This window comes from Halichoerus grypus, chromosome 7 (assembly GCF_964656455.1).
Source record: "Halichoerus grypus chromosome 7, mHalGry1.hap1.1, whole genome shotgun sequence".
Classification (NCBI taxonomy): domain Eukaryota; kingdom Metazoa; phylum Chordata; class Mammalia; order Carnivora; family Phocidae; genus Halichoerus; species Halichoerus grypus.
In genome coordinates this window covers 67,588,524-67,613,606 of record NC_135718.1, presented here as the reverse complement: position 1 = coordinate 67,613,606, position 25,083 = coordinate 67,588,524, and the positions used below count along the sequence as shown (strand labels likewise).

The 25,083-nt window shown below is 50.2% G+C and overlaps 1 protein-coding gene and 1 pseudogene across 1 annotated transcript in view; one reads left to right on the top strand and one right to left on the bottom strand.

The window, feature by feature from the left end:
• Nucleotides 1-22,208, bottom strand: part of GALNT2 (polypeptide N-acetylgalactosaminyltransferase 2) — a 184,008-nt gene extending 161,800 nt beyond the window's left edge. The window contains exon 1 of the mRNA XM_036106959.2: nucleotides 22,004-22,208. Coding sequence (XP_035962852.1) covers nucleotides 22,004-22,129 — 126 coding nt within the window. The 5' untranslated portion in view covers nucleotides 22,130-22,208. The remainder of the gene's footprint in view (nucleotides 1-22,003) is intronic.
• A 2,027-nt stretch (nucleotides 22,209-24,235) lies between these two features.
• On the top strand, nucleotides 24,236-24,692 carry LOC118544979 (small ribosomal subunit protein uS8 pseudogene; annotated as a pseudogene).
• Nucleotides 24,693-25,083: the final 391 nt, after the last annotated feature.

Genomic DNA, 25,083 nt, shown 5'->3' with positions numbered 1-25,083 from the left:
AGTGCAGCTGATGAGAAGAGAGTATGTCTCAAATCTCATAGAGGAATCAAAAACATAATCTCATCAGGATGACTTGAGCAAAAAAATCTAAGGAACGTAACATAAACCGTAATCTAATTAAGTACCAATATGTCTCAGGAAATAGTTCTGCCGGCTGAATACTAAAGAATGTTGAAAAGAAAGTCAGATGTATCAGTCAGGATCCAAATAGAATTCAGATGCCACACCAGCTTTTTGAACAGAGGGACTCTAATAGAAAGCATTAACGAGGTGTAAAATTGTTAACCAGGTAACTAAGCAGCCACCGCCCCCAGGATGGAGGTTATGAATAAAGGGGAGAAGTTGGAAGGACTGACCCTTACAAACTCAGAGACGGAGCCCTGAAGCCCAGAGCTCTGAGGACGGGATGCTACGATGAGCGGGGGCCACGAGGCGGATTCTCCAGCATTGGGAAAACTAGATTCAGCTGCCACAAGTGAAGTGGACAAGTGTCCCTGAGGGCAGTTCATGGGAAGAGGCAGCCTAGGGGAAAGACCAAGTCCCTTCTCTGCTGCCCGTCTTGCTGGTCCCTTGACTGTTGCCCCGCCCCCCGCCCCCAATGAAATGCTGACAAGAACAGAAATGGGCTGACAAGCTTGGGCATCACAGAGTGGAGTCTGGAAGGATTTGGGGCTGAGACAATGGTTTAATAAACTGCAGATTGGGTTTTTGTGAAAAATGAGTCTCCACTGCTACCCTAGAGAGAAGGTATTGATTCTATACACAGAAATATCCCCAGAACGGTGAAGGCCAATTCATCAAGCTTCATCGGCAGAGGGAAATAAGGCCACAGAAGACATAGCTGCTCACCAGCAATGTCGTGGCTTCCTGAGCACATGAGCCCCCAGGAGCCTTCTTACAACAGCATGCTTCTCGTCATCAGTTAATGAACTGTCAATCTTATTTATCAGCATTTTACAACTCTGATTCATGGAAACCCCAATCTTTGAGAACTTCCAAGGTGAACTAATACAACTGAGTTTCCAAACCTGTGAAACCCAGAGTGAGACCCTGGGCCTGTGGCAATTCCTCTCTCAGAGCTCTGTCCGAGACAGCTGAGTGGCTTCTCTTTTTTAACTATGTGTTTGACCACATGTGATTTGCACACTGGAAAATTTATCAGGTATTCTGAAGAAAATAATCATGGAGGTCTCAAATGTTTCTACAAATATGTTACACACACACACACAACTGGGCAGAATAAAGAAAACAGACACAAAACTTCAACCTCCCCACGGATAAACCTATTCATGGCATTCCTAAATTCTGGCCAGTTTATCCTTCAACAGAGAAACCAGCCAAAGCCCATGATTTCAGAAACCTCAGAAGCACGGGGACCTCTAGCCCTTCCCTCCCCACTCTGCTTCTCAACGTGCACAACGTGATCCATCCTAAGAGGTGACAACAACAGGGAGACAAGGACAGATGCGCTCCTGGAAGGCCCTCTACCTTCCATTCAAATGAGTATGTGCAAGGCTGTGGAGGGGAAGCGGTCAGGCTGCTGTGCAGAGAGCTTAGTAGCGCTGACCAATTCCAGGTCAGACCAGGACAGACAGCTTTGTTTGTTTCCCCCCAGCAGATAAGTGGCTCACAGGCAGTCTGATGACAAATGTCAGTGTCCTCTAATTATGAAGAAGTTCCCAACCCTCCCAGTCAGTTGGTGCAAGATCCAGAATAGGTTGTCTGGAATGATTTTTTCTGGAGATTTACAACCACATGGTCACTGACACTCCACATTATGGGGTCAAACCTCCCTCCTTAAAAAACAGCAACAACAACAAAAAAACAAAATAAAACCCCCCAAAAACAAAAACAACCAAACCCCAGATTAAAAAAATACAGAAAAATAAAACCCATGATTGCTCAACTACTGAATACCCCACTCCCTATATTCATTCAGTCCAGAACCTATAAGAAAAGTTGTATTTTCTTTAAGCTCTACACTGTCATTTTGGTATCTTTTAATCATTATTTTCTATCATAAACAGCAAGCTTCTTGGAGATTCGAGAATAACTACTTATGACTAAGAGCCTCATCCAGTGGGCAATCCATTATATGTTCGTCAATATTCAACTCTGAATATAAAATCAAGCACCCAGAGAGAAGACCCAAATCAAATCCAAAGTCCACAAAATGGACCAAACACACATGCAAGGACTCCATGATGTTTAGCGGTTACGACCAAAACATGGAAACTCTCAGTAATGCCTTCCTGACCAACTGTTTCCAAACCTGACTGCATGAGAATTGGGTGTGGGGAGCTTTTTCTAAAACATGCTTCAGCCCTGTGGCCCAACATTCCAATTTAATTGGTCTGGGGTAGGTCCTAGGCATCTGTACTTTTAAATCTCCCCAGGTATTCCTCCCGCGCACCCAGATTGAGAAACACTGGACAATAGTTTGGGGGTGGAGTGGGGATGAAAGATGTAAGCTGCAAGGAAAACCAATTAAGACACAGAGGAGAAGGAAGGGGGGAGAAGAAAGATGGTAACAGACAGAGTCCGAGGCCACTGCAGTCCTTGAAATTTCATTTCAATGCAGCAAATCGAGGGCAATCCTTGGGCAAATTCCTTCACTCCGCGTCTACTGCCTTTGCGAAATTCACTAATTGGTCCTGGTCATCAGATGAGGCAGCTCTTAAGATATGGACACTACGCATGCCCTAACACGCCACATCCCCGTCTCTCTGGGAACACTGTACGGGTTTTGAAGGGGCTGTACCAGATGCTTGCCTGGTGCCTGCCACGTGAAAGAAGGGGACAGAAGCGAGCTTCGAAGCAGAATCTTCACTTCCACCTTCCCTGGTGAAACACGTTTCTCCCTGTGGTGGACAAAAAGCACGCTGACTACACAAAGGAACTTCGCATTTCTAATGAAATGACATCTACACCTTTTCAGCCAGGAAGAAGCAAAGACGTGGGGGTGCAGGGCTGTATGTGTGTGTACATGCACGTGCACAAGTGCACGTGCCTGCAGCTGCAGACAGAAAATGACTTTCAGCTGAGTTAAAGACAACACACACGCACACGCACACGCACACACACACTATGCTGAGCGCTTTCTACCTATGTGCCTGGGCACAGGGTTATACGAAGTGCTGGACAGACAACATCTCATTTAATCCTTGTAACAGAAAAGGCCCTGTTATTTCCATCTTACAGAGGAGGTGACAGAGACTTAAGGAAGGTACCTGTCCAGGGATAGACAGCAGTAAGAAGGGCTGACACTGGACCCAGGCAATGACTCCAAAGCCCCAAGCTGCCCACGCCACCTCTCTGTGCACACTCTCAGGGTTCCCGAAAGCACAAGCAGCATGGCCAACACACAGCTGGGCAGAAAGTGCTGTGCCCTAAATCCATGTTATTAATAGTAAGTTATTAACTGCTCCAGGAGATCCAATGCAGGAGGTTCAGTCTGCAATTGAATCCTCATTTCTGCAGAAGTTACATCCTGCGGGGTGGGGGTGAGGGGCAAGGAGGAACAAGGAGCCAAAAGGGTAATCAATGCCCTCGGCACACAAAGAACTCGTTTTACAGCTGTCTTCCTCCCCAGCCAATAGGAACACCCCCCAAAATGTAAGAGACAGAAAGCTCCAACCTCCAAAGGGGAGTGAGTCGTGCTGCAGGAAATTCTCCCTCCAGGCTTCCCTCTTCCCGTTCTCCCTTCTCCCTTGACTTAGGCATTTCTCCAGCCACCTGCACCCCACTCACCCACTAGTGCTTAAAGGCTGAACTAACCACTTCTCAGTGCAGGGCAGAGGGATGCGCTGTGTCGCTAATCACCACTATCCATTCTAAATTCTTGCTCAAATGACTCCAGGTGCCATCCCCCCAGGTCTCATTATTTTGTACCTCCAAACTCTACAAATAAGGGAGGACAGAATTTTCTCGGTTCCTGAGAATGCCAAGTCCTGGAGTAAATTTACTCTTGTTGGTTCTCCGCATTCCACAGAGGCGGACAGAACTCTCCCCTGTCGCTCGGCACATTTCCGGTGGCACCTGCGTTCCTCCCTGAACTTGGCAGGTTGGCTTCAAACACTTTGCAAGTTGCTGCAGGCATTCCAACAGGTGCTCCTGAAGAGCTTGCTCCCTTGGCAAGCAGCGTCCAATGACTTCAGGGGCGCTGACTGAGGTGTGAACAGACTGTGCGTCCACCCAATGGCCTCCCAGAGTATTGCCTAGAGGTGTCCCCACATTTCACAACATAAATCCACCTCCATCCTATCTGTCTGATGCCCTAAATCTCCCATCCGCTATAACAGAAGGCAGGTGGTGTTATCAACACAGCTTTATCTCATAAGTGGTCGTCGAAGGCACAGAGCATTAAAATAAGCAGTCAGAGGTAGCTCCCAAAACTCAGGAATGTAATGAATAAGAGCACATCAGATGCTTACTCCGAGCCTATCAGCAGGTCTCCTCCACAGCCAGACTGCCCAGAGACTACTTTAACCTAGGTGACTGCCTCCAGATTACCATCTAAATGCAGAGCAGTTTTATGATGATGAATTGGTGGAAGGAGAGCTTGTAATGAAAAACTCTTTGCTAAATACAGCTGGAAGGAACTAAGAGAGTTTAAAAACAACTGATAATTCTATTGCTCATTATCTCTCTCTCCTCGACTTCAGCATCCCTGCATGGTCTCCCCACACTCCTCCAACGAGGTGAAGCGGCTCCCCCGCACTGATTAAGGCCCAGTGATTTAACAGCACACAGATAAAGCGGGGGCCTGCTCAGCCGCAACAGCCATGCAGTATTTCTGGAGGAAAAAAACGCTCTAGGATGCACTGCACTTGGGGAAAAGCCAGACTTACACCCAGAAATGACAGTGACTCCCTACCTTGACCACGTCTGCCAGACCACAGCTGTTAGAGACCGGAGACAGTGCATAAAGGGGCAAGTGACTTATAAGTCAAGCCTAGGTCACCCAGCAGGGGAAAAGCCCAGGGAAGGGTGGCGGCAGGGGCGAGCATGTGTTATAATAGTATAGCAGGGTTTACCAAACAGCAGACCCTCCACTGAGTCTGGGCTCATGGCCGTTCTCATCATGGTGACCCCACCAGTCTGAGATTCATCTCGCTGACTAAGGTTTACAGAGCACCAACCACGTGCCAGGTGTTGAGCCACACTTAGGGAACCCAATGACACACATGAATAAATCCCTAATGCTTACTGACCTGGTGCCTCCCTTGCCCATCGTGCTTCCATTCGCCACTTTCTTTTTGCTTTTAGTTGCCCAACCACACCAAATTCACTCTGGCCTCAGGACCTTTGCACATTCCTCTCCATGCCTGGACAGTCTTCTACCACATCCTCATGGCTAGATCCTTCTTCCCCAAATGCCCCCCCCCACCCCGTCCTTTCTGCTGATTATGTGAGCCCCCTTGGAGCTCCATGTAGGGCTATCCAATACCGGTTTGGTGGCCTTCAACCTGCACCCCTCCCAGAATGCAGATTCCCAGGCCCACAAGGGCCTCATTCCCCAAAGCCTCCCTCAGGTTTGATATACTATGGCTGCTAATGCATCTCTGCAAGAGGGAGGAGAGCAGGAAGGGGAGTAGCTAAGCACATGCCAGCCTTCAAGACGCTCAACAGCCTGTGGGATACAGGCAATCAAAAATTACATGGCGCCGCAGGGCAGGTTGGGGAGGTCCTGGGTGTCAACGGTGGCACATGGTGAGGGACCCGGGGACAGTGGAAGGCCGTGCCTTGCTATCTGCTGGACTAGCAGGATTCTGGAGATGCAAATCTCCTCCCCCATGGGCACACAGCCCAGTGTCGGGGGCTGCTGAGAAGAGCCCGAGCCAACCCCCAGCTCCAGGCCCTTTCCTCCTTTGTCCCAGGCACCACTTCCCTCCACTGGCACACAGATCAGAGGACGGAGCAGTAGGGCCCCCTCCCGGGGGAAAGGCTATGAGATGCCCAGGGGGATCTTCAAGGCTTCATACACACACAGGTACAGTTGGTCCCAATCATTCCAGAGACACTGAGCACAAACATAGTGTCCCTGTTGTTACCACCCAGAAGGAACTAAATGCTGAATGCTGTCCATCTCCTAAACTCTCTGGGCACCATTTAACAAGCCCAGACAGCCTTTTTAAAGGAAAGAGCAATGCCTTAGAACGGGGATTCTCGATCTTGAGACATCTCAATGTGCTGCAAGTATCAGAGGTCTGCAGACAACCTTTAAAGGTCATCTCTTAGCCTGGCTCCCCAGCTCCATCATCCCAGGTGCCTAATTAGCACTTAAATGGGTATGTTCTGTGAACTCGGCGTCCTGTCAGGCAGGGCAAGGGCTAGGTTTCTAGGCTTTGTCCACTATTTCTCCGTGTGCAGACATCCAAAGCCAGGACTCTCCTTCTCACAATGCAACACTCCCTTCTTGGAACAAATAAATACTGCAGACCATATGGAAGGTTCCTAAGCCAGACTCTCCCCCAGCTCCGCACGGAGGGGGAGGGACGAGAAGAGCCCGCCTTGGGGGCCATGGGGCACTGGTGGGATCTCCAAGGGTGGGCCAGCTCCAGAGGCCTTGGGAGGAGATGCCCAGACTGAACATCTGTGGACTGGGAAGGCAGGACTTGAAGGCAGACACCCATGAAATTGCCCTCCCATCAGCTCACTCCCTCAGGCCATTAATCCATCAGGTCTGCTCCGTTCTCGTGCCCCTGAGAACCACACTGCACTTTGACCAATTACGATATCTTAAAAATGTAACCCCAGTGTGACACTTCTGGTCTTGCTCAGCACCACAGCTTCACCTTAAAAACAGGGACCTCCCTACGTACGCCCAGCGATTCCATGTGGTCTAAGAAAGGGGGACAGACCACCAAGGAAGGGAAAGCTTTCACCAACAGGGGCTTTTGCACCTGATTTCATGCCCAATCCTTAGTCCAGTGAGTCACACCATGATGTCACCACCCACTAGGGTGTCTTCCTCCAAGCAAACCTCCTTATCCAGCAGAGAAGCCCAGAGTCGGCCCCCAGAAGCCTTTGCAGAAAAGGAGAAGAAGCCCACGTGCCGGGAAAAATAAAAGGAGGCCGTCGCGACACTGGTCAGCATCCCCTCCGCCCCCCCCCCCCCCCCCGCAGGTCACGAAATTCCAACCCTTTCCACAGATGAGGAACTGGAGGCCAGAGTACCGGCAGCATCGGAACCCGGCCTCTTCGAGTTATCATCCCCAAACATCCAGGGTTCTGCATGGATTGTTCTTTCTTGAAATCATCATGCCATGTATCTATTAATCTGCAGTCTAGTTATAAGTTGTCTTAATTAGAGGCATCAGAGGAAACCACACGAACACCATGCTAATTGACAGAACTAGTCCTCAGCACTCACGGGGGGGGGGGGGCGGGCGGCGGCTTTGTTGCATTGCCACGATTATTAATTTGTCTTCCACTTGTCACTCACCTATGGTTTCAAAAGCAAGCCAGAAACTGAACTAATGAAACTAAAAGAACGTTTACTAATTAAAACCTTGTGGAAAAGTTTTCAAATAACACGCTGCATTCGGATAATAACAGCTCAAGATATTGAAAAAAACCAATTGCCAATTAGAGTTAAAAAATTAATTATATAGTCACATAGTTAAAAACCACATCCTGGTGTAATTTGCAAAGACGAGAGATTAAGGGGTAAAATCGGGAAATAAGCTCTCAGTAACGACGCACTGGAGAAGGTGCCGGCCTGCTGCCTCCTGCATCCGGTCCGCAGACCCCGCATCCACTCTGTGCCCACCCCAGCCGCCCGGGCACCCTGCCCCACTCACCCACTCGCCCTGGGACTCAGTTTCCTCACTGGAGAAGGAGCAAGGGCTGCAGGAAGCCCTTATGTCCTTACCCTCCTTCCAAGGCGAAGGTTCCAGGCAAGGTCCATGGAGGTGGAGGGCCGTCCTGGGGAAGTAGGCCCGTCTGCCTCAACACGGCAGAGGGCACAGGAGCCCCGGGCTGGTGAACACCGGCCACGGAGGGCAGCCCCAACCAGCTCGGGGAGCCAGCACCTGTCACTCTAACAACCTGAGAGTTTACATCAGCACCAGCGGTTAGGGGCACTTACTACCCAAGTACCAGGCCCCATTCTGACTTCTGAACAACCCGATAAGACACATAAATGAGGAAACTGAGGAACAAAGGAGTTAAGTAACTTGCCTGAGTTTCCATAGCTAACTGGAGAAGCCAGACTTCAAACCCAGGCCCACCGCCCCCGTGCGACACATCCCCTCCGCCACGTCACCCCAGAGCCGGCTCCCCTGCCGAGAGCTTCCCTGCACAGTCTCTCTGGGCTCTGCCCCAACGTGGATTTCCTGAGCTGCCCCCTGAGACTCAGTCCCCCTCCGGACACCAGCTCTTCGGGGGCCAAGCAGGCCGAGCTCCCAGTGCTCAGAAGTCACCCCATGTCACACACGGAGCCTGCGTCATCGAGACTCTGCTCTGTGGCAGCTCGGACCCTGAACACCTTCTAGCCCTCCACAGGGGCCTCCTGGCTGCTGCCAAAACCTAAAATAAAATCTCACAGTACCGAGGACAGCTTTGCTTGAAGACACCTATGCTGCAGGTGGGAAGGACACCAGCACTTTCCGATGCTTGCGTGAGAAACTAGACGGACCAGATCCTCAGAAATGCCATTCTGGGGCCAGCACAGTGCGGACAGAGCATGAGCCTCAGCAGCCCTCACACAGGGATGTTGCACAGGAGGCCCCACCTGCCTCCGGGAGCCCGTCTATGAGGCCCGGACCACCCCAGCTAGGCTACTTCCGTGACGCCCAAGCTCAGGCTGGAGCTCAGATCGCCTAAGAACCCAGACCATTCCCCTGCCTCGCTCACTGTCAGCTCACACACATCAGCAGCTTGCAGTGAAAAGGTGACGGAGATGACCCCCAGTCCCAGCGATCCGCACCTTCCAGGCCTGCACCTGCGGTTTGTAACTCGTTCCTGGGTCCGGGACTGCAGCTCTAAAACCAGGATTGGCCAAAGCTTTCTCCAAAGGCGTATTTTAGGTAGCCGGGGGACCATGACAATCCTAGCCCCAACACTGCTACCGCATGACCTGGGGGGCAAGTTCACGACCTGGGGCCTGCCAGAAACCGCACACGTGAGTGCAGGAAGAAAAACTAGCTCCTGACATTCTTCCGGGCATGCAGAAATGAAAGATAAACAAGCAATGTCTCTAGAGTGTTTGGGGCATCTCAGTGACAAGGCTGATATAAATTTGAAGTACCAGGAATTATACCTTCCAGAAAACATGAATTATCATACATTTGTCACAAATCGCTCATTTACAGATCCAATGTAAAATATGAGGTGTTAGCAATAATAGCCCGCTGGGGAAACGAAAAAAAGGAATAATACATGTTTATTAAAGGTCTCCCACCCTGGCTTCCCAAATCATGCACGGCTCCTAATGGATTGTTTATTACAACATGCAAACTGCCCAGGACGAGTGGAAAAGCTAGTAGAAGGACTAAACACAGAGACGTGTTTTCTGCCCACTCTTACCTGTCAGATGAGAAGGGTGTAATCAATGTGATATAATATCCACACCAAACTCTGGGGGGTGATACGGTCTCTGGGCCACTGAGCAGCCTGGTTAGGTGCAAGCAAACTCACAGAACACCCTCAACTGACACTCTACCACCAAAACGATCACCAACACTAGCCATTTCCTAAGAGTTTAGATAATTTTTTGAAGCCATTTTATTTATTTGAGAGAGAGAGAGAGAGCGCACACACGTGAGCATCACAAATGGGGGGAGGGGCAGAGGGACAAGCAGACTCCTCACTGAGCACAGAACCCAATACAGGGCTCAATCCCAGAGCCCTGGGATCATGACCTGAGCCGAAGGCAGACACTTACCGACTGAGCCACCCAGGCGCCCCTAGATAATTTTTATAGAAGAAATGGTATCAAATGTAAGAATGTTTTCCTGCTGGTACAGGTGATAATTCCAGGATCTTAGGCAACTTCTGAAGCATCCTTTGGAAAGAATCACCACTGGATATTCCTAAATTACAGAGGATACACGAGGCTGATGTAGATCTTCGCTAACTGTGATACTTTGAGTTATGAGAAATACATATATACTCTTCGTCCACAGTTCCTGGCTCATGACTCCCCAAACCCTTGAATTTCCTGAGCGCAACAGGAGCATCTTTTCTCATAATATTCGGTCTGTTGTCCTCTGTTCCTGAAAACTCTTTAAAGCCAGAAAGGTGAAATGGGTGTCTCGTTATTCATAACAAGGCCCCTTCCACAACTGGGTTTATGTTAATGAGGTGACTTTCTGGAAAGCACCACGGGAACCAACCATGTGACTAGAGGGCTGGAACTTTCAGTCCCACCCCCCTGATTTCTGGGGACCGGTGGGGAGCAAAAGACTGAATAAATTACTAGTGGCCCATGATTTGATCGATCATGCCTACATAATAAAACCCCCAAAGGAGGGGGTTCGAAGAGCTTCCAGGCTGGAGAACCAGAACCTTTCTATGTGCCACCATGCCAGGCCCCAAACTCCACAAGGACAGAAGCTTCTCTGTTTGGGACTTTGCCCTGTATATCTCTTCATCTGGCTGTCCATTCATATCCTTTGATATTCTTTGTAATCAACCAGTCATCTAGTCAGTAAACGGGTTTCTTGAATTCTGTGAGCTGCTCCAGCAAACTAATTGGACCCAAGAAAAGGGTGGTGGGAACCTCTAATGTAGAGCCCGTCAGTCAGAAGCACAGGTGAAAACCTGGCTTGTGACTGGCATCAGAAGTAGAGGACAATCTTGTAGGACGGAGCCTTTGACCTGCAGCATCTCACGCTGTCTCCAGGTAGACCATGTCAGAACTGGACCAAACTGTAAGACACTCAGGTGGGGCTGCAGCATCGTCTGGGAGAACAGAAACCGGGAGCAGAAACCTTCCACTGACTCCATCACTCAGCCTTCAAGCTGTGTTTTAAAAAAATATTAGTTTTCACCCAGTTTGCTAGTTTTAGCTACAAACATCTATAAACCTTTTTTAAATGTTAATGAAATTTTCAAAAGTACAAAAAATAAAATAGTAGGATGGACCCTAGGTACCCATCAGTCAAATTCCCATAGTTTTCCTTCCAGACATGGTGTCATCATCCATAAACACTTTAGACTGGATCTACACAAGATAAGGATTTTCAAAAAACAACCCCCCCAAGACCATTACTGCCACTAATAAAATCAATAACGATGCTTTTCATTTCATCTACTATCCAGTCCCTACTCAACTTACCCCTAATTTTCTTTCTTTTTTTCTTTTTTTCTTTTTAGGTCTTTCTCTAGTTGGTTTGTTCCATGATTCTGAGCTCCATGAAGCAAGACAGAGTGCCTTGCTCACTTCTGCAGATCCCAGCATTCAACAGGCTAACTTGTAGACAGAGAATGCTCCCAAGAGTTTCTGAATGGGTTCATGCTCATCACCGTTCATCTCTCAAAAATAAAAAGAAGTAAAAAGAAAAGAAATAAAAAGAAGTAAACTTCTGTTTACATGGATCCTGGGATTTGGGAGTGAACAGATGGACACATTCCAATGAGGGCTACCATTTTCCTTTATCAAGGACAGGAGGCCCGGAGCTGTGTTCTCATACAGGTGAGTTCTCTCACACAGGAGAAAAAGAAGACCGTAACTCATCAATTCTAATTTGCACTATTTTTCACAGTTTGACATGAAATTGGGACACACCTCACAATGAAGGACACTGTTATGATGCTGTGGGTCAGGCAAGGGCCATGATGCACCTCTCATGACCAGCACATGCTCAAACATACAACACACCAGCAGCAAAGCCCACATGATGCGCATCAGTGGCCTGGAAGAAAATCTCAGAAACAACAAGAAAGCACTCATAATCCTTAGAAACCAAATCAAATGGGGTAGAAATGGATGTTGAATTGGGGAATTAGGGAAAATTCCCAAATGAGTCAAAAACTGGATAATTCTATGTAATTGCCAAGCTACATTAAGAGCCCAGAACCAAGAGCTTTTAGCGCTTTCATTGATTTTTTTTTTTTTTTTAATGCTGCATCACCAAAGGTCTTGATGACACAGAAAACTTTGAGGAAAACAGGCACAAATATCTCTGAGTTAAAAACTAGATACTGGAAAAATTTTAAGAACCCCTTACCCAATATATTTCATGCGCATTTTCCTTTTTATCTATGCACAAGAGTGATATATGGAAAAAATCAATGTCTAATGAAGTCTAAAAGAGCTCTTTAAATAAGTAGACAAATAAAAATGTTAACTGATAAAGAAACCATTGTATCACAGTTCAATGAACAGCGTTTTTTTCCTTGCCTGGTGGTACATAAAATAATGGTTGTATGAAAAATGGCATTTTAGATATGATAAAAAGAGGTATATTATCTATGAAGGGGAAAGTCAGTGATTATCAAAAGTGAGCAGCAGAAAAACAAGTGGGTGAGCTTGACTGGCACAAGGGCACAGGGAAGGGCCCGGAGTGGGCAGAGGGGGCAGTGAAAAGAGAGGAAAAGAGGTTAAGCCTTGTGAAGGTCACAGAGCAAAAGCTCCAAATCTAGGTCAATGGGAGAGCCCTTGAGGCGGAAAGCGCCAAGACAATGAGACCTGAAGGCGTTCCAGCTGGGCCAAGTGGCCCATAATCCAGGACAGCCCTGGACAACCCCCCTGGACAAGAGTCATCGCCACTCGCCACCTCCTGATAACAGAGTGCTTAGTTTATGGGCATCTCCCAAATGCAGACCTCTAATTTACATCAGCTACTCACGCTCTCCCGGGTGATTCAGCTACGACGGACCCTTCAATTGAAGTATGTGATCTTTCTAGAGCAGCACCCTTCCGCAAAGAAAGAGTTCACTCCCCGCACTGGCCTCTGAAGAAGCAGAGACAAAGAAACCACCACAACCGCTCCTAAGTCTGAAGGTCTTTAAAATTACCTTTCCTTTGCCGCCATGCAAATGTTCCAGTTGTTGTATCCAGAACCACACTGGGGGCATCGAACGTAAACTCATAAAATATCTAATAACCTCATAAATGCCAACATTTTCTCTGAAAAGCAGCTGGATGCTTCCCCGTAAGAACCAGGAGGACCTGCAATTTCCTACCGTCCCACCTCCCCTACAACGGCTGTGGGCAATGAAGTCACACATCCATTTTATTTCCCACAAATACTATAGACTGCAGAGCCTCAACGTAACCCACATTGCCGAGAACGACCTCTCCAAAGCCCTGGTATCGGGCAGGTTTCTGACCTCTGGTTTCCTATGGGCTGGTTTTCCTGCAGGAATCAACAAGCCCCATCACCCACAGCAACTCACAGAGATTACATCACAGTGGAAATCCTGTGCTAAAGCAGGTGCACAAAGACCCGCAAGAATTTCTCATTACATGATAATATGCGTGGAAAGCACTCTACCCATGTGCAATGTCATTTAATAGTGCACTCAACAATGGACAATGGATGCTTACCTGGTCCAACCTAGCATTTCACAGAGATCAGCTCAGAGTGCAAGCAACGAGATTGTTCCACAAGCACATTGTACTGAGTCAACAAGCAAACTACCCTGCGGGCACCTCAAGCAGTCCCAGGTCTGAAGTGGGAGCCGGGGGCATGGGCGTACGCACACCATTTTCACTAGGAGGAGTACACACGTCACCCAAGACACCACTGCAACAAGAACACCCAAGATTTCCACGTCACAGAGGAAATTTCACCTGTGACAAACCAAAGGCAACAACCTATGGGAAAGAAAACCAGCTCAATTTAGCAAAGGCCAGCAAAAGGAAGTATCACCAAAAGACAGGACACGGCTAAAACAAGGGGCTGCATGGGAAGCAGAGAGAGCCCCAGGTGAAGCAGAGATTCCCCGGCTTCCAGTCCTGGCTTAAAGCTGCCCCAGCCTCACTTCCCCATCGAGCCGGAGGGACCACCATGGTAAAACAACCCCCACCCCGTTCCTAAGCCCCTTACGCTGCTGTGTTTCCCATGGCACTTAGCACCTGTTTCCACGCTGTATCATTTTCTTACCTGTCATGTTTTGATCTAGCTACCCTCTCCCCACCCCCGAATGAAAGTTTTATGAGCACAGGGATTTGTCTGTTATATTCGCTGTCATATTCCCAAATACCCAAATAGTGCCTGTCACACAGCAGGGGTTGAAGAAATACTCATTGAAAGAATGAATGAAAGGGACCAGAGCCTGTTTTCATTTCTGCTCCTGCCAGAGGGGCAGCTGAGGATGTCGTCTTCGGGACAAACAGACGTCGGGCGGATAAGAACACACAAAACCTCTCCTGGCGCAAAAGGTGAAAACGAAGAAAAAAGCAAAGTATTACTGAGTGTGCTCCAAAATGCCTCCCAGGAACGTTCCGACACGGTGCAGCAGGACGAGGGCAGTGCCAAGAAGCAGGGAAGGGGGCAGGGGAAGCCCGGCTCCCGAGAGCAAGCCACAGGCCACGCCGCGGGCCGGCACACACCTCCGGGCCCTGTGCTGCGGACAAAGCCCCCTGCCTCCAGGGGTCCGCACGGAGGCCTCCCAGCGGACGACTCTGGGTCTGCCGTCCACCAGCTCCGCGACCTTGGGAAAGTGACTTACCCTCTCTGTGCTTCGGGCTTCATCAGTAAAATGAGAGGAACAAAAGGGCTGTTATGAGGAGTCGCTGAGTTCATATGGATACGGCAGCTTTAGGACGGGGCCTGGCACACAGCGGGTGCTAACAGGGCAAGTGTTTATTAGATTAAAACCCTTTGCCCAGGGCTCCAGCCCAGACCACACGAAGAGGCCGTCCTGTTCTGCAAGGGTCTAACAGGGTCTGCAAAGGTCGCAGGGAGAAGAAAAGAAATCAAAGTTAACAGAGACACAGCAGCGGCTCTAAATGAGGGGGGACTGTGTCCTCCAGGCGACACATGGCGGTCGTCACATATGGGGTGGAGGCCAGGGAAGCCCCTAGACACCTGACCACATACAGGGCAACCCCACACAACCAAGATGATCCGGCTCGAAATGTCAACCAGGTCAAGACTGAGCAACCCTGATCTGGACTGACCACGCCCCCAAAGGCCCCTTGACCCTGACAAATCACGGGTCCAGGGCTGGGCTCTGGAAATCCAGTAACTCTGTCCCGGCCGTGCCGACCATTCCTCCTCCCGAAGAGTCAGCTGGCAAGAAACAGCCGGCCCTGGCAGGATCGGGTGGCTGGCACTCGGGGCTTGGGAGACCCGGGGAGGGCAGAGGCCCAGGCAACAGGGTGCCCGGGCAGGCGGCCCCACAAAAGCTCAGTGAGCCACAGTGAGCGGCCCACTTCACGGCCCCAGACAGCCACCCTCAGCTGCTGCTGCCCAACAGCCAGCTCCTGGAAGAAACTGGGCACACGGCACAGAATTCCCAAAGCCCAGGAAAGTGGTTTCCATTTAGGCCCAGGAGTGAGATTCTCTGTGACTGTTTTTGGTTTCTTCAAACCCAGCCCCAATGAATCACTGCCTTCTACATTCCAGCACGCTACAAAACCCAAAGTGTAGAAAATGCCATGTTTCCCGGGCCCATAATACTGGACATGACGGAATGTCGCACCCCAGGCTGCGAGGGGCAGAGTGAGGCCAGGAACAGAGAGCTACCTGCCCAGGGCAAGGGGCCGAGGGCGGGGAGGATGTGCTCCACCACGCAAGGCCTTGTTTGCTCTTCAAGTCTGGTTTTTATTTCCCAGAAATGGGCCCACGGTCAGAAAGGAGAAAGGTGGAGAAGGCTCTCTTGAGTGGCCAGGTAAACCAGACAGGCATTCCTGGTACCTCCTCACCTGGAGTCAATCCTTCAGGTCAAGCACATGGCCAAAGGCTAGAGAATCCTCACGCCAGCTAAGAGACAAGGTCAGGTTCCACCCTGAGGGCACGAGTGTCTACTGGGGTGCTCCCTCCAACACTTTCAATCTAACTCTTGATGGAGGAGAGTTCCTCGCCAGGCCCAGCCTATCCGGAAACCCACCCAGGAGGGTTTGCTCGTGGAAGTGCCAGAAGGTCCGCCTTCAAAAACTTTACCAATGAGGCAGTCTGGAGGCAAGGATCCAAGACAACAGTAGGGGGACTAGGGTCCCCAGTAGCAACAGAGAATCAATCAAACACTCCCTCAAGGGAAAGGTGACCTTTCAGGTCAGAGAAGTGAGACCAGGCCAACACTTCCTTGGGTCCAAGTGGCACACTCAACACTCAGGGTCCAAAAGGCCCCCGTGGTGGCAGGTTTCAATTCTTTGGTTGCTGATCATGGAGGAGGGATCCCAAGGGAAGCGACCAGGACAGCCGGGGGCTGGGAGTCCCCTCGAGGTCATGAGAGGGGCATTTATTTAACAACCTGTATGGAAGCATCCCCCTATTTTAATCTGTGTGGCATCACTGTATGGGTGTTTCCATCTGGACATCCACCTGGCTTGTATGTCTCAGCATCATCCATGCGAACTTTCCAGAACAGGATTCACAAGGAGAAAATCAGAAGAACAAAAAAAGGGAGTGAATTTGGCCAGGTTTGGCTATTTTCTCATCCCACGAATTCTGCTGGGCCAGCTAGGGGACCTCACAGATTTTTTTTTCCCCCAGGAATACCCTGTGTCTTTCTGGGGATCTCAGCCAGAACCTCAAAGTCAACTCCTGCGTGCGCCTGGGTCTCTGCCCCAGGTAGCCTCACCCTCACCACCTCCTCCTCCTCCTCCTCCTTCCACCAAGCCAAGTGCCTCAGCTTTGCTAGAAGGTAAGCAGCACAGCACTGCCTGCTTTGAAATTGACATCTTTCCCAAACTTAACTTCCCGCTCCCCAAAGATCTGAAAAACATGAATGGCAGAAACAAGATATTATATGTATGTATAGATGTAAATGCGTGCATGCCCAATCATTTTCCTGACCACCTCTCATTACCTCTTCCTCTGTTCCAAAGAGGAAACCCACCGTGCAGGAGGAGGGACGGTGGAGAGACTGCCAGAGGGCCTGAAGCCCACACGCAGCCCTACCTCCAGGTCTGAGAGCCCGAGCAAGCCGACCCTACTTTGTACTGGGTACAGGAGCTTTCTCGTGTTGCCAGAGGGTTACGGGAAGCGCTCAGTCTCCGGCGGTGTTTATCCGTCACAGTCTGCTTCCATTATGTCTGCGCACCCGAGGCAGCCACAGCATAACTCGGGAACAGGGAAACTTGATTTTCCTTGGAGAAAAGTTTCTATTACAGTGCCATTTGTCAGATTCTCTGGCTATAGTGCCCCCCCCCCCAACTACTGCCCTCCCTACCCCAGCTTCAAACTCTCATCTCAAATGGAATTTCCTTAAACTCAAAACTGATTGTAGGTGCCGAGGTATAGTATGGGTCCCCTCCTGCGCATCCACCCACAGACCCCCCGCTCTACTGACACCCGTCAAGGCCCGTGGCGGCTTCATGTCCCACCTCAAACCTGTCACAGGAGAGCAGTCACAGCCTCTCCCCTCCTGCCCGGAGAAGCAAGGCTGCAGAGGCAGAGTAGGGGAGCCCAGGTCCTAGTGGGGAGTGGAGCGGGCCGGCTTCCTTGCCACAAGAAATCTCCACTTAGGGCCACGTACACAGAGCCACTCCCACTGTTCACACAACCACCAGAAAAAGGTGTGTCCTCCACCCAAGCTTTCCTGCTGGCTGCCCACAGGTGGAAACCCCACTCCGACACCACAGCTAGGTACCAGAGAGCTGGCATGTCTGGACCACTTCCCCAAAAGGCAGTCCTTAATGTCATTCAAGCTTCTTTAGTACGCGCCCAAATACACCGAACAAATCAATCTCAGAGGAATGGATGAAGGATAAAAGAAAAAATAAAAACATCAACGATTTCCCAGAGAGCAAGAAGACACTGCAGATTCCTGGTTCAATATATTTTCAAAGAGTATTTCGGCTGTTTACTTTTTCTTTATGCCCCCCAACCCTCAAAACCATTTATTCGGTGTCTACTATTCCTCAACACCTACTAATGGCATTTAGCTTGCTGCCCCAAGGTGAATATGATGATCCCCACTGTGAAGCTGAGAAACTGAGGGTCAGAGAAGTTCAATTAATTAGTAAAGGTCACTAAGCAGAAGGGGGTAGAGAGCTAAGGTCACTCAGTACCAATAAATGGATTCATGCTATTCCTCTTCCTGTGAAAGTCCACTACCCAGGGCGCCTGGGTGGCTCAGTTGGTTAAGCAACTGCCTTCGGCTCAGGTCATGATCCTGGAGTCCCGGGATCGAGTCCCACATCGGGCTCCCTGCTCAGCTGGGGGTCTGCTTCTCCCTCTGACCCTCTTCCCTTTCATGCTCTCTGTCTCTCATTCTCTCTCTCTCAAATAAATAAATAAAATCTTTAAAAAAAAAAAAAAAAGAAAGAAAGAAAGTCCACTACCCAGCTCAAAACACATGACTGTTTCCTTAGGATCAACCAAATTAAGAACCAACAAGTCAGCTTGGCATGCGGAGCCCTCTCTACAGCCTAGTCCCCAACTCATTCTCCAATTTCAAACCCTACTGTTCCCCTACACATGTCCCATGCTCCAGCCAAGTGGGGCCCCTCATCACTCCCTCCTCCCCCAAATGCCTCTTATAAGATCACCCCCAAAGTCCTCCACCCTCAAACCCCCAGAGCAAGGGCTGCAGCACCGTGCCTGCTCATCAAGGAAGGGTGGTGGAAAGCGAACGGGCTGCCCAGGCCCTTGGCCATGTCCTTCAGGTAACACTTTCCCTTACCTCCCAAGGATGTGGGCAGCACAGACAAGGAGTCTCAGGCTGGACACACTCTCTTTCAGGAGCAATCATCCTTCACATACTGGGAAACCCTTCCCTTTCCAGCCTCAACAGCCACACTTTACCCAGAGGCAGGTTCACTACAAGAGAAATCCCTTCTTCTCTTCTATACAGCTCCATCCACCACCAACTTGCCAAGGCCTGGGGGAGACTTAACATGATTAAAATTTTAAAGCATTTAAGAGGCTTAAAAGAAAGCCATTCTCAGAGTGCAAATCTTTAATTTAGGGAGAAAGAGCAAACTATGGGAGGCGCGAAGAGATCTATACAAATGAAATAATTTTAAACAATATTACACATAAACTGATTGACCGCACACCCTGAACCTCAGCACTGAGTCCCAAATGGTGTGGCAATGTCCCGATTGCTTTTGAGCACCTGCTCCTATTCACTTTATTAGATCTGCAATCTGAGGTGAGTTGGCTTTCTGGGTTTTGGCAAATGGAGAATAACAGTCCTGAGATGAGTTATTTAACAGGCAGGGCACACAGTGACAAGCCCGGGCGGGGGTGCTGAAGCAGCAGAAACACCAGGCACGCTCCCGGCAGACAATCCCCCAAAGCCTAATACTGAAGCCTGGTACCCCGTGAAAAACGCCGGGGCAGAGAGAAATTGGCTAAATACGGAATGAGAGCCCTGACTTACTATAGCGTAGTATGAAACAAGAGAAGAAACATTAATTCCACTTGCATCTAAAAAACTATCGCTAGTGTTTAAATTCTGCCTTTACTTGCATACCACGTGATCAACTACATATTTCCTTTTATCATAAGGATGAACTAAATTTGAAGACTCTTTAGTCCTGAAATCCATGGAAACACTTCAGGAGGAAGGAAGACTACGCAGTTCTATACTCTAGATTCGGAAATTCAGGACAGCGGGGTTCTATTCAGGCCCTCCAGAATAGTCTCACGGTTTCGACTTTTATACCAGGGTCCACAACACTAAGTTAATGAGTCTTTTACTGCGATTTCAAAAGCTATTGCATTTACACACCTCTTCCCCAACTGACAAATCACTAAACCATTCTAAGAGGTGGGATTAAATTTTATGGTTCGTTCACAGAAAGAATAGAATCCCAAATCACCAATCCATGTATAATTGTTCATTTCCCACACATTTTTCCCTACCTGATCCCTGTACCTCCCTATTGCCACTGGGTCACAAAGAGTTTTTGGATTTTTTTTTTTTTTTTAATTAAGGATACCACTTCAGAGGTCAACACAGAGGACCCGTCAAAACCCAGCCAACGAATGAAGCCCACCAGGGAGAAATCAGCCTCTCTGGATGCTAAGGCCACACTGTTGCTATTTCTAATCACATGTACTAATGAAAGTGCCAAACCAAGGAAAGAGAAATACCAGTGTGGCTTATTTGTTTGTTTTCCTTTTGCATGAAAGGCAGAGGCTTTGCCAGGTCCTACCGGCACACCGGGCCATGTGGACCTGCCAAGGCCCACTTAACTGCAAAGCAAAGTTTTGAAAATAATTCCAGTTTCACATGAGCATAGTTTTCAAAGGGCTGCACTGCTCCTACCAGATGAACAAACAAGAGACTTTAGGTACATATACAGCAGTTCCCTGCATTAGAAAAAAAGAGAGAGAAAATTGGGCGAAGAGCACACTGTTGGCTCAGAACTAAGCTAGGCCAATTCAGCACATGGCAAGACTTTTCATTTCTGCCCCCTCCAGATAAAGCAAACCCATGCAATTTCTCAAGACTCAAACAAGATACCTACTACCTCCATCTAATACCTTCAGGTGAGAATGAATGAATGAATGAATGAATGGGAGAAAGAAACAAACCAGGAGGGAAACCTCTGAAGCAGCCAAACCTCAGCGTTACTTCACCGGTGTCTGACTTCAAGGCTAAAAAGTCTGTTCTAATACAGTCAGTCCCGTTTGCCTTGTTCCAGAATATCATTCCCTAGTCCCAGCCCAACCCGTGGTCCACCTCCATTAACTCAGAATTTCCTAGGTTTGCGGTGACACTAAACGTCACAGTAATGAGCGTTACAGGATTTTGGAAACGATAACGCGGCTTTCAAAGCCTCTTCCCCACCAAACAGCACAACCCCGCCGGCGGCTGTGCACAGCCAAAGCCCTCCGCTCCCAGCGGGCGCCCGGCCGCAGAACCCCGCCGTCGGGGCGGCTCTGGCCGCTCGATTTCCTCCCGAATACGCCGGGCGGTCCAGGTGGCTCACACGGTCCCCACGGCCTAACCACTCGGCCCTTGGGAGCCTGCTCAAAGCACACCCATAGAACAGGGACCGTCCCCGCGTAACCGGGCAGCGGGGCAGGGGAAGGCACGCGCAGGGGGCCACGGCCGGGCGGCGGGGGCGGCGGGGGCCGAGCCGGCCGGAGCGTAAAGCCTGGGCCGAGAGGGGAAGGTCGGGGGGCGGGGGGTAGGATGTCGGTGGCCGGCCTCACTCGGGGCGCAGAGGCGCGCTGGCCCTCCGCTTACACCCGCCCAGGGAGTCCCTTCTATCCGGCGCTATCTGGCGCGGGGCTGGCTGCATTCCACCCCCCCCCCAGAGGTAATGGGCAGAGGGAGAAAGGGGCAGAGACCCCGAGCTGCCCCCCCGACCACCATCCCCGGCCGCGGGGTGACAAGGGGGAAAGGGGTGGGGATTTGCAGCGGCTTGTATCAAAGGGCTGAAAAGAAACTTGGACTCCTTTCTCCTGTACATGACACTTTGGAAAGGCAGCCGCCTCTCCCTCCTCGCCTCCCACCCCCTTTTGTGTGTCCCAACACCCCCACCGCTAAACTTCCCACCGCTGGGGATGGGGCTCCCGGCGGCCGGACAAGACTCAACTTCAATTACGTGGAGCAGACACAGGGGAACATCTACGGAGGGGGACGTCTACGGCGACGAGAAAGGCGTCCGGGGTCCCCAGCTCTGCGGGGCTGCGCCGGGTCGCCCTCTCCCGAGCCCCGCGAGCGCAGAGGGGCTGGGTGCGCCCCGTGCCCTGGGGAATCGGCTGGGAGGCCCGGGGAGGGGAGCGGGGGCCCGAGCCGAGGTCCAGGCAGAGGAGCAGGAGGGGCGGGAGCCCCCCTCGGTGCCCGGCCGGCCACGTCCGAGCAGGCGGTCTGCAGCCGGGCAGGGGGCGCGTCGGTGCGGGAGGGGCCGGCGGGGAAGGGGAGTCGGGGGCTCGAGGGGAGGGGGGGTGGCCGGGCCCGGGCAGGGCGCCCCACTCACCTTCCTGCCGGCGCCGCCGCCCGCGCCCGCGGCCAGCGCGGAGCCGCCCCCCGAGTACATGTAGTAGGCGATGCCCAGCACCCACAGGAAGGCGAAGCAGAGCAGCATCCGCGAGCGCCGCCGCATTCTCCCCTCTCGGCCGCCGGCCGCGGCCGCCGCTGCTCGCGAGTGCTGCCTGGGGCCGGCGCGGGCGGGGAGCGGGGCCGGGGGAGGAGCGGAGGAAGGGGAAGGGCGCGGCGGCGGCTCCTCCTCCGGCGCGGGCTGCTGCTCGGCGGCGGCGAAGGCGGCGCGCGCCCGGCGCCCGAGCTCCGCCCCGGGCCGGGAGCGCGGCGCGGCGCCCGAGCAGGAAGCGGCGGCCTCGGAGGCGGCGAGCGGGTCAGGGAGCAAAGGGCGACCAATCGGCGGCGGCTGCGGGGGCCGGGGCGCGGGCCGGAGGAGGGGATTACCGCGTCTCCATGGCGGCAGCACGCGGGGGTGAGGGTGGCGGGGGGATTCCGCCGGGAGGGCCTCCGCGGGACCGGGCCTCGGCACCGCCCCGCTCCGGCCGCCGCCCCGCCCCCTCTGCGTCCTCCCCGCCGCTGCCCCTCCGCCCCCGTGAGTGACAGGTGGCTGCCCGGGACCGCGCGGAGCGCGCGCAGACGTGCGCACACACACGTGCACACGCACCCGAGACCCTGGCGGTCCCTGCTGCCTGGCGCTGCGCCGCCGAGGCTGTCACCTCTTGGGTCCCGGGTGTTGGGGACCGCCTCAGACCCTTAACGGCCTCGCTCTTACTGGCCGGCCCACCTGAGTGTTTTGGTGCAAACCCGCCTCCTGGACCCGACTTCTGCAGTTTTCTTACTAATCTTGCAGCGAAACATCCCCGATCCCCAGCTGTCAATTTTATGTAATTATTTAGTCAGAGATGCGGGCCCACAGGTAGAATAAGAGAGGTCAAGGGAATATTTTTCCGAGAATGGACAGCCCTGAATAGCAGGATTCTTTTGTTTTATTTTGTTTTTAATAAACATGAAAGAGGAAGAAGGGACGTAATATATTTTTTTCAATCTTTTCCTTTTAATTTGTTGCTTTCTTAAAAGAAGAAAGAAGAGTTAACACATAAACATCTCAGGAAGACACATCTATCTCGTAACAGAATCTGTGTAACCTTGACGATGCCCTTGCCCCACACACGCAAAGTTTCCGTACTCCTAGGAAAGAAAGAGATGTTAGTTGGCACTTGGTATTTCAAAAGTGATTTCAGGAGCTTCCCAGTCTGGAGGATAATGGCAGCTGTCTGAATCTCAATCCCTACTCACATCTTCAGCAAAATACAAACACCAACAAGCCTTCAGCACCGCTAGGAGAGGGAATGCCGATGCTGTGAACTGAACTTCTAATTACTTCTTAAGTAGAAGAAAGAAAAGACATCAAATTCCAGCAGAGCTCCCTCGGCTGTTGCCAAGGACTTAAGTGAAGTCCGGGCTTAAAGCCTCTACAAAGAGAAAGTCCAACACCAAGAACTAAAACTGAACACAGGTCGGGTACTTAACAGGGAAGAGGTTTGAAAGAGAATGGGACAGGAGGTGGCAGCCTTGAAGAAGCCTTGCTTCTGGGAAAAGTCAAATAAATAAAGAAAGGGTAATGCCCTTTGGAGGCCTGGTAGTGAAGGGAAAGAAGGAAGTAAAAAGGGCAAATTAAAGATCCTACAGAAATAAAAGACAGTCAGTCCCTCCCCCAGACACTGTTATCTATTAAAAACTTCACTTCACTCTACAGATAGAAGAGAACATTCTTGAAGTGGGAACCCTGTGTCAAAATTCCTAGTAACAGAATAACATCAGATTGACTGCATGCAAAGCTACCATAAAAAGAAAACAAAAAAGGAATCACATTTCTTATGATAAAAAAAAAAATGAATCCTAACATTTTCAGCCGATGAAAATACACACACACACATAAAACCAGGAAGCAGGAGAAACTGTAACACCAAGATCAAACTACCTAACTGACCAAAGCATCATGTATGTGGACCTGTGCGCACACACAGACATACATATATGCATACGTATAGACAACTGCAATCAGAAATTCAAAAACTAAGAACAGACTAGACAAAAATTAGGAAGAAATGTAACAAAAGTTGATCAAATTCAGGAAAGAAATTGGTACTCTGAGAAACAAAGAATAATTATAAAATGCCCACGGGAGAATATAGTCAAATAAAGATACGTAAAAAGACTCTTCCCGCCATCTTTCCGTGCGGCCATAATGGTGTGCATGAATGTCCCGGCAGATGCTCTCAAGAGCATTAACAATGCTGAGAAAAGAGGCAAATGCCAGGTTCTTATTAGGCCGTGCTCCAAAGTCATCGTCCTGTTTCTCACTGTGATGATGAAGCATGGTTACATTGGCGAATTTGAAATCATTGATGATCACAGAGTGGGGAAAATTGTTGTGAACCTCACGGGCAGGTTAAACAAGTGTGCAGTGATCAGCCCCAGATTTGATGTACAACTGAAAGGTCTAGAAAAATGGCAGAATAACCTTCTCCTGTCCCGCCAGTTTGGTTTCATTGTACTGACAACCTCAGCTGGCATCATGGACCATGAAGAAGTAAGACGAAAACACACAGGAGGGAAAATCCTGGGATTCTTTTTCTAGGGATGTAATACATACTTGCAAATAAAATGCTTCAATGGAAAAAAAATATGTAAAAGGACACTGAAGGATGGCAAGAAAATAATCAAGAAATTGAAAATAAGATAAAGAAAGAAGCAAAAAGTATTCAAAGAGAAGTGGTTGAAATGAAAGGAAAGAAGAACCAAACTACATAGAACTGGAGTCCTCAATAGAAACACCAGTGAAGCAGAAAACAACAACAACAACAACAACAACAAAACAAACAAAAAAAGAAACTGTAATCTCAGATGTAATATTCAACATAACTACATCATGATGGATAATGCTGTATGGCACATTTGAAAGTTATTAAGAGAGTAGGTCCTGAGAGTTCTCATTACAAGGAAAACAACACTTTTTTTTTTCTTTCTGTATCTATGAGGTGATGGATGTCAACTTTATTGTGCTCCCCATTTCGC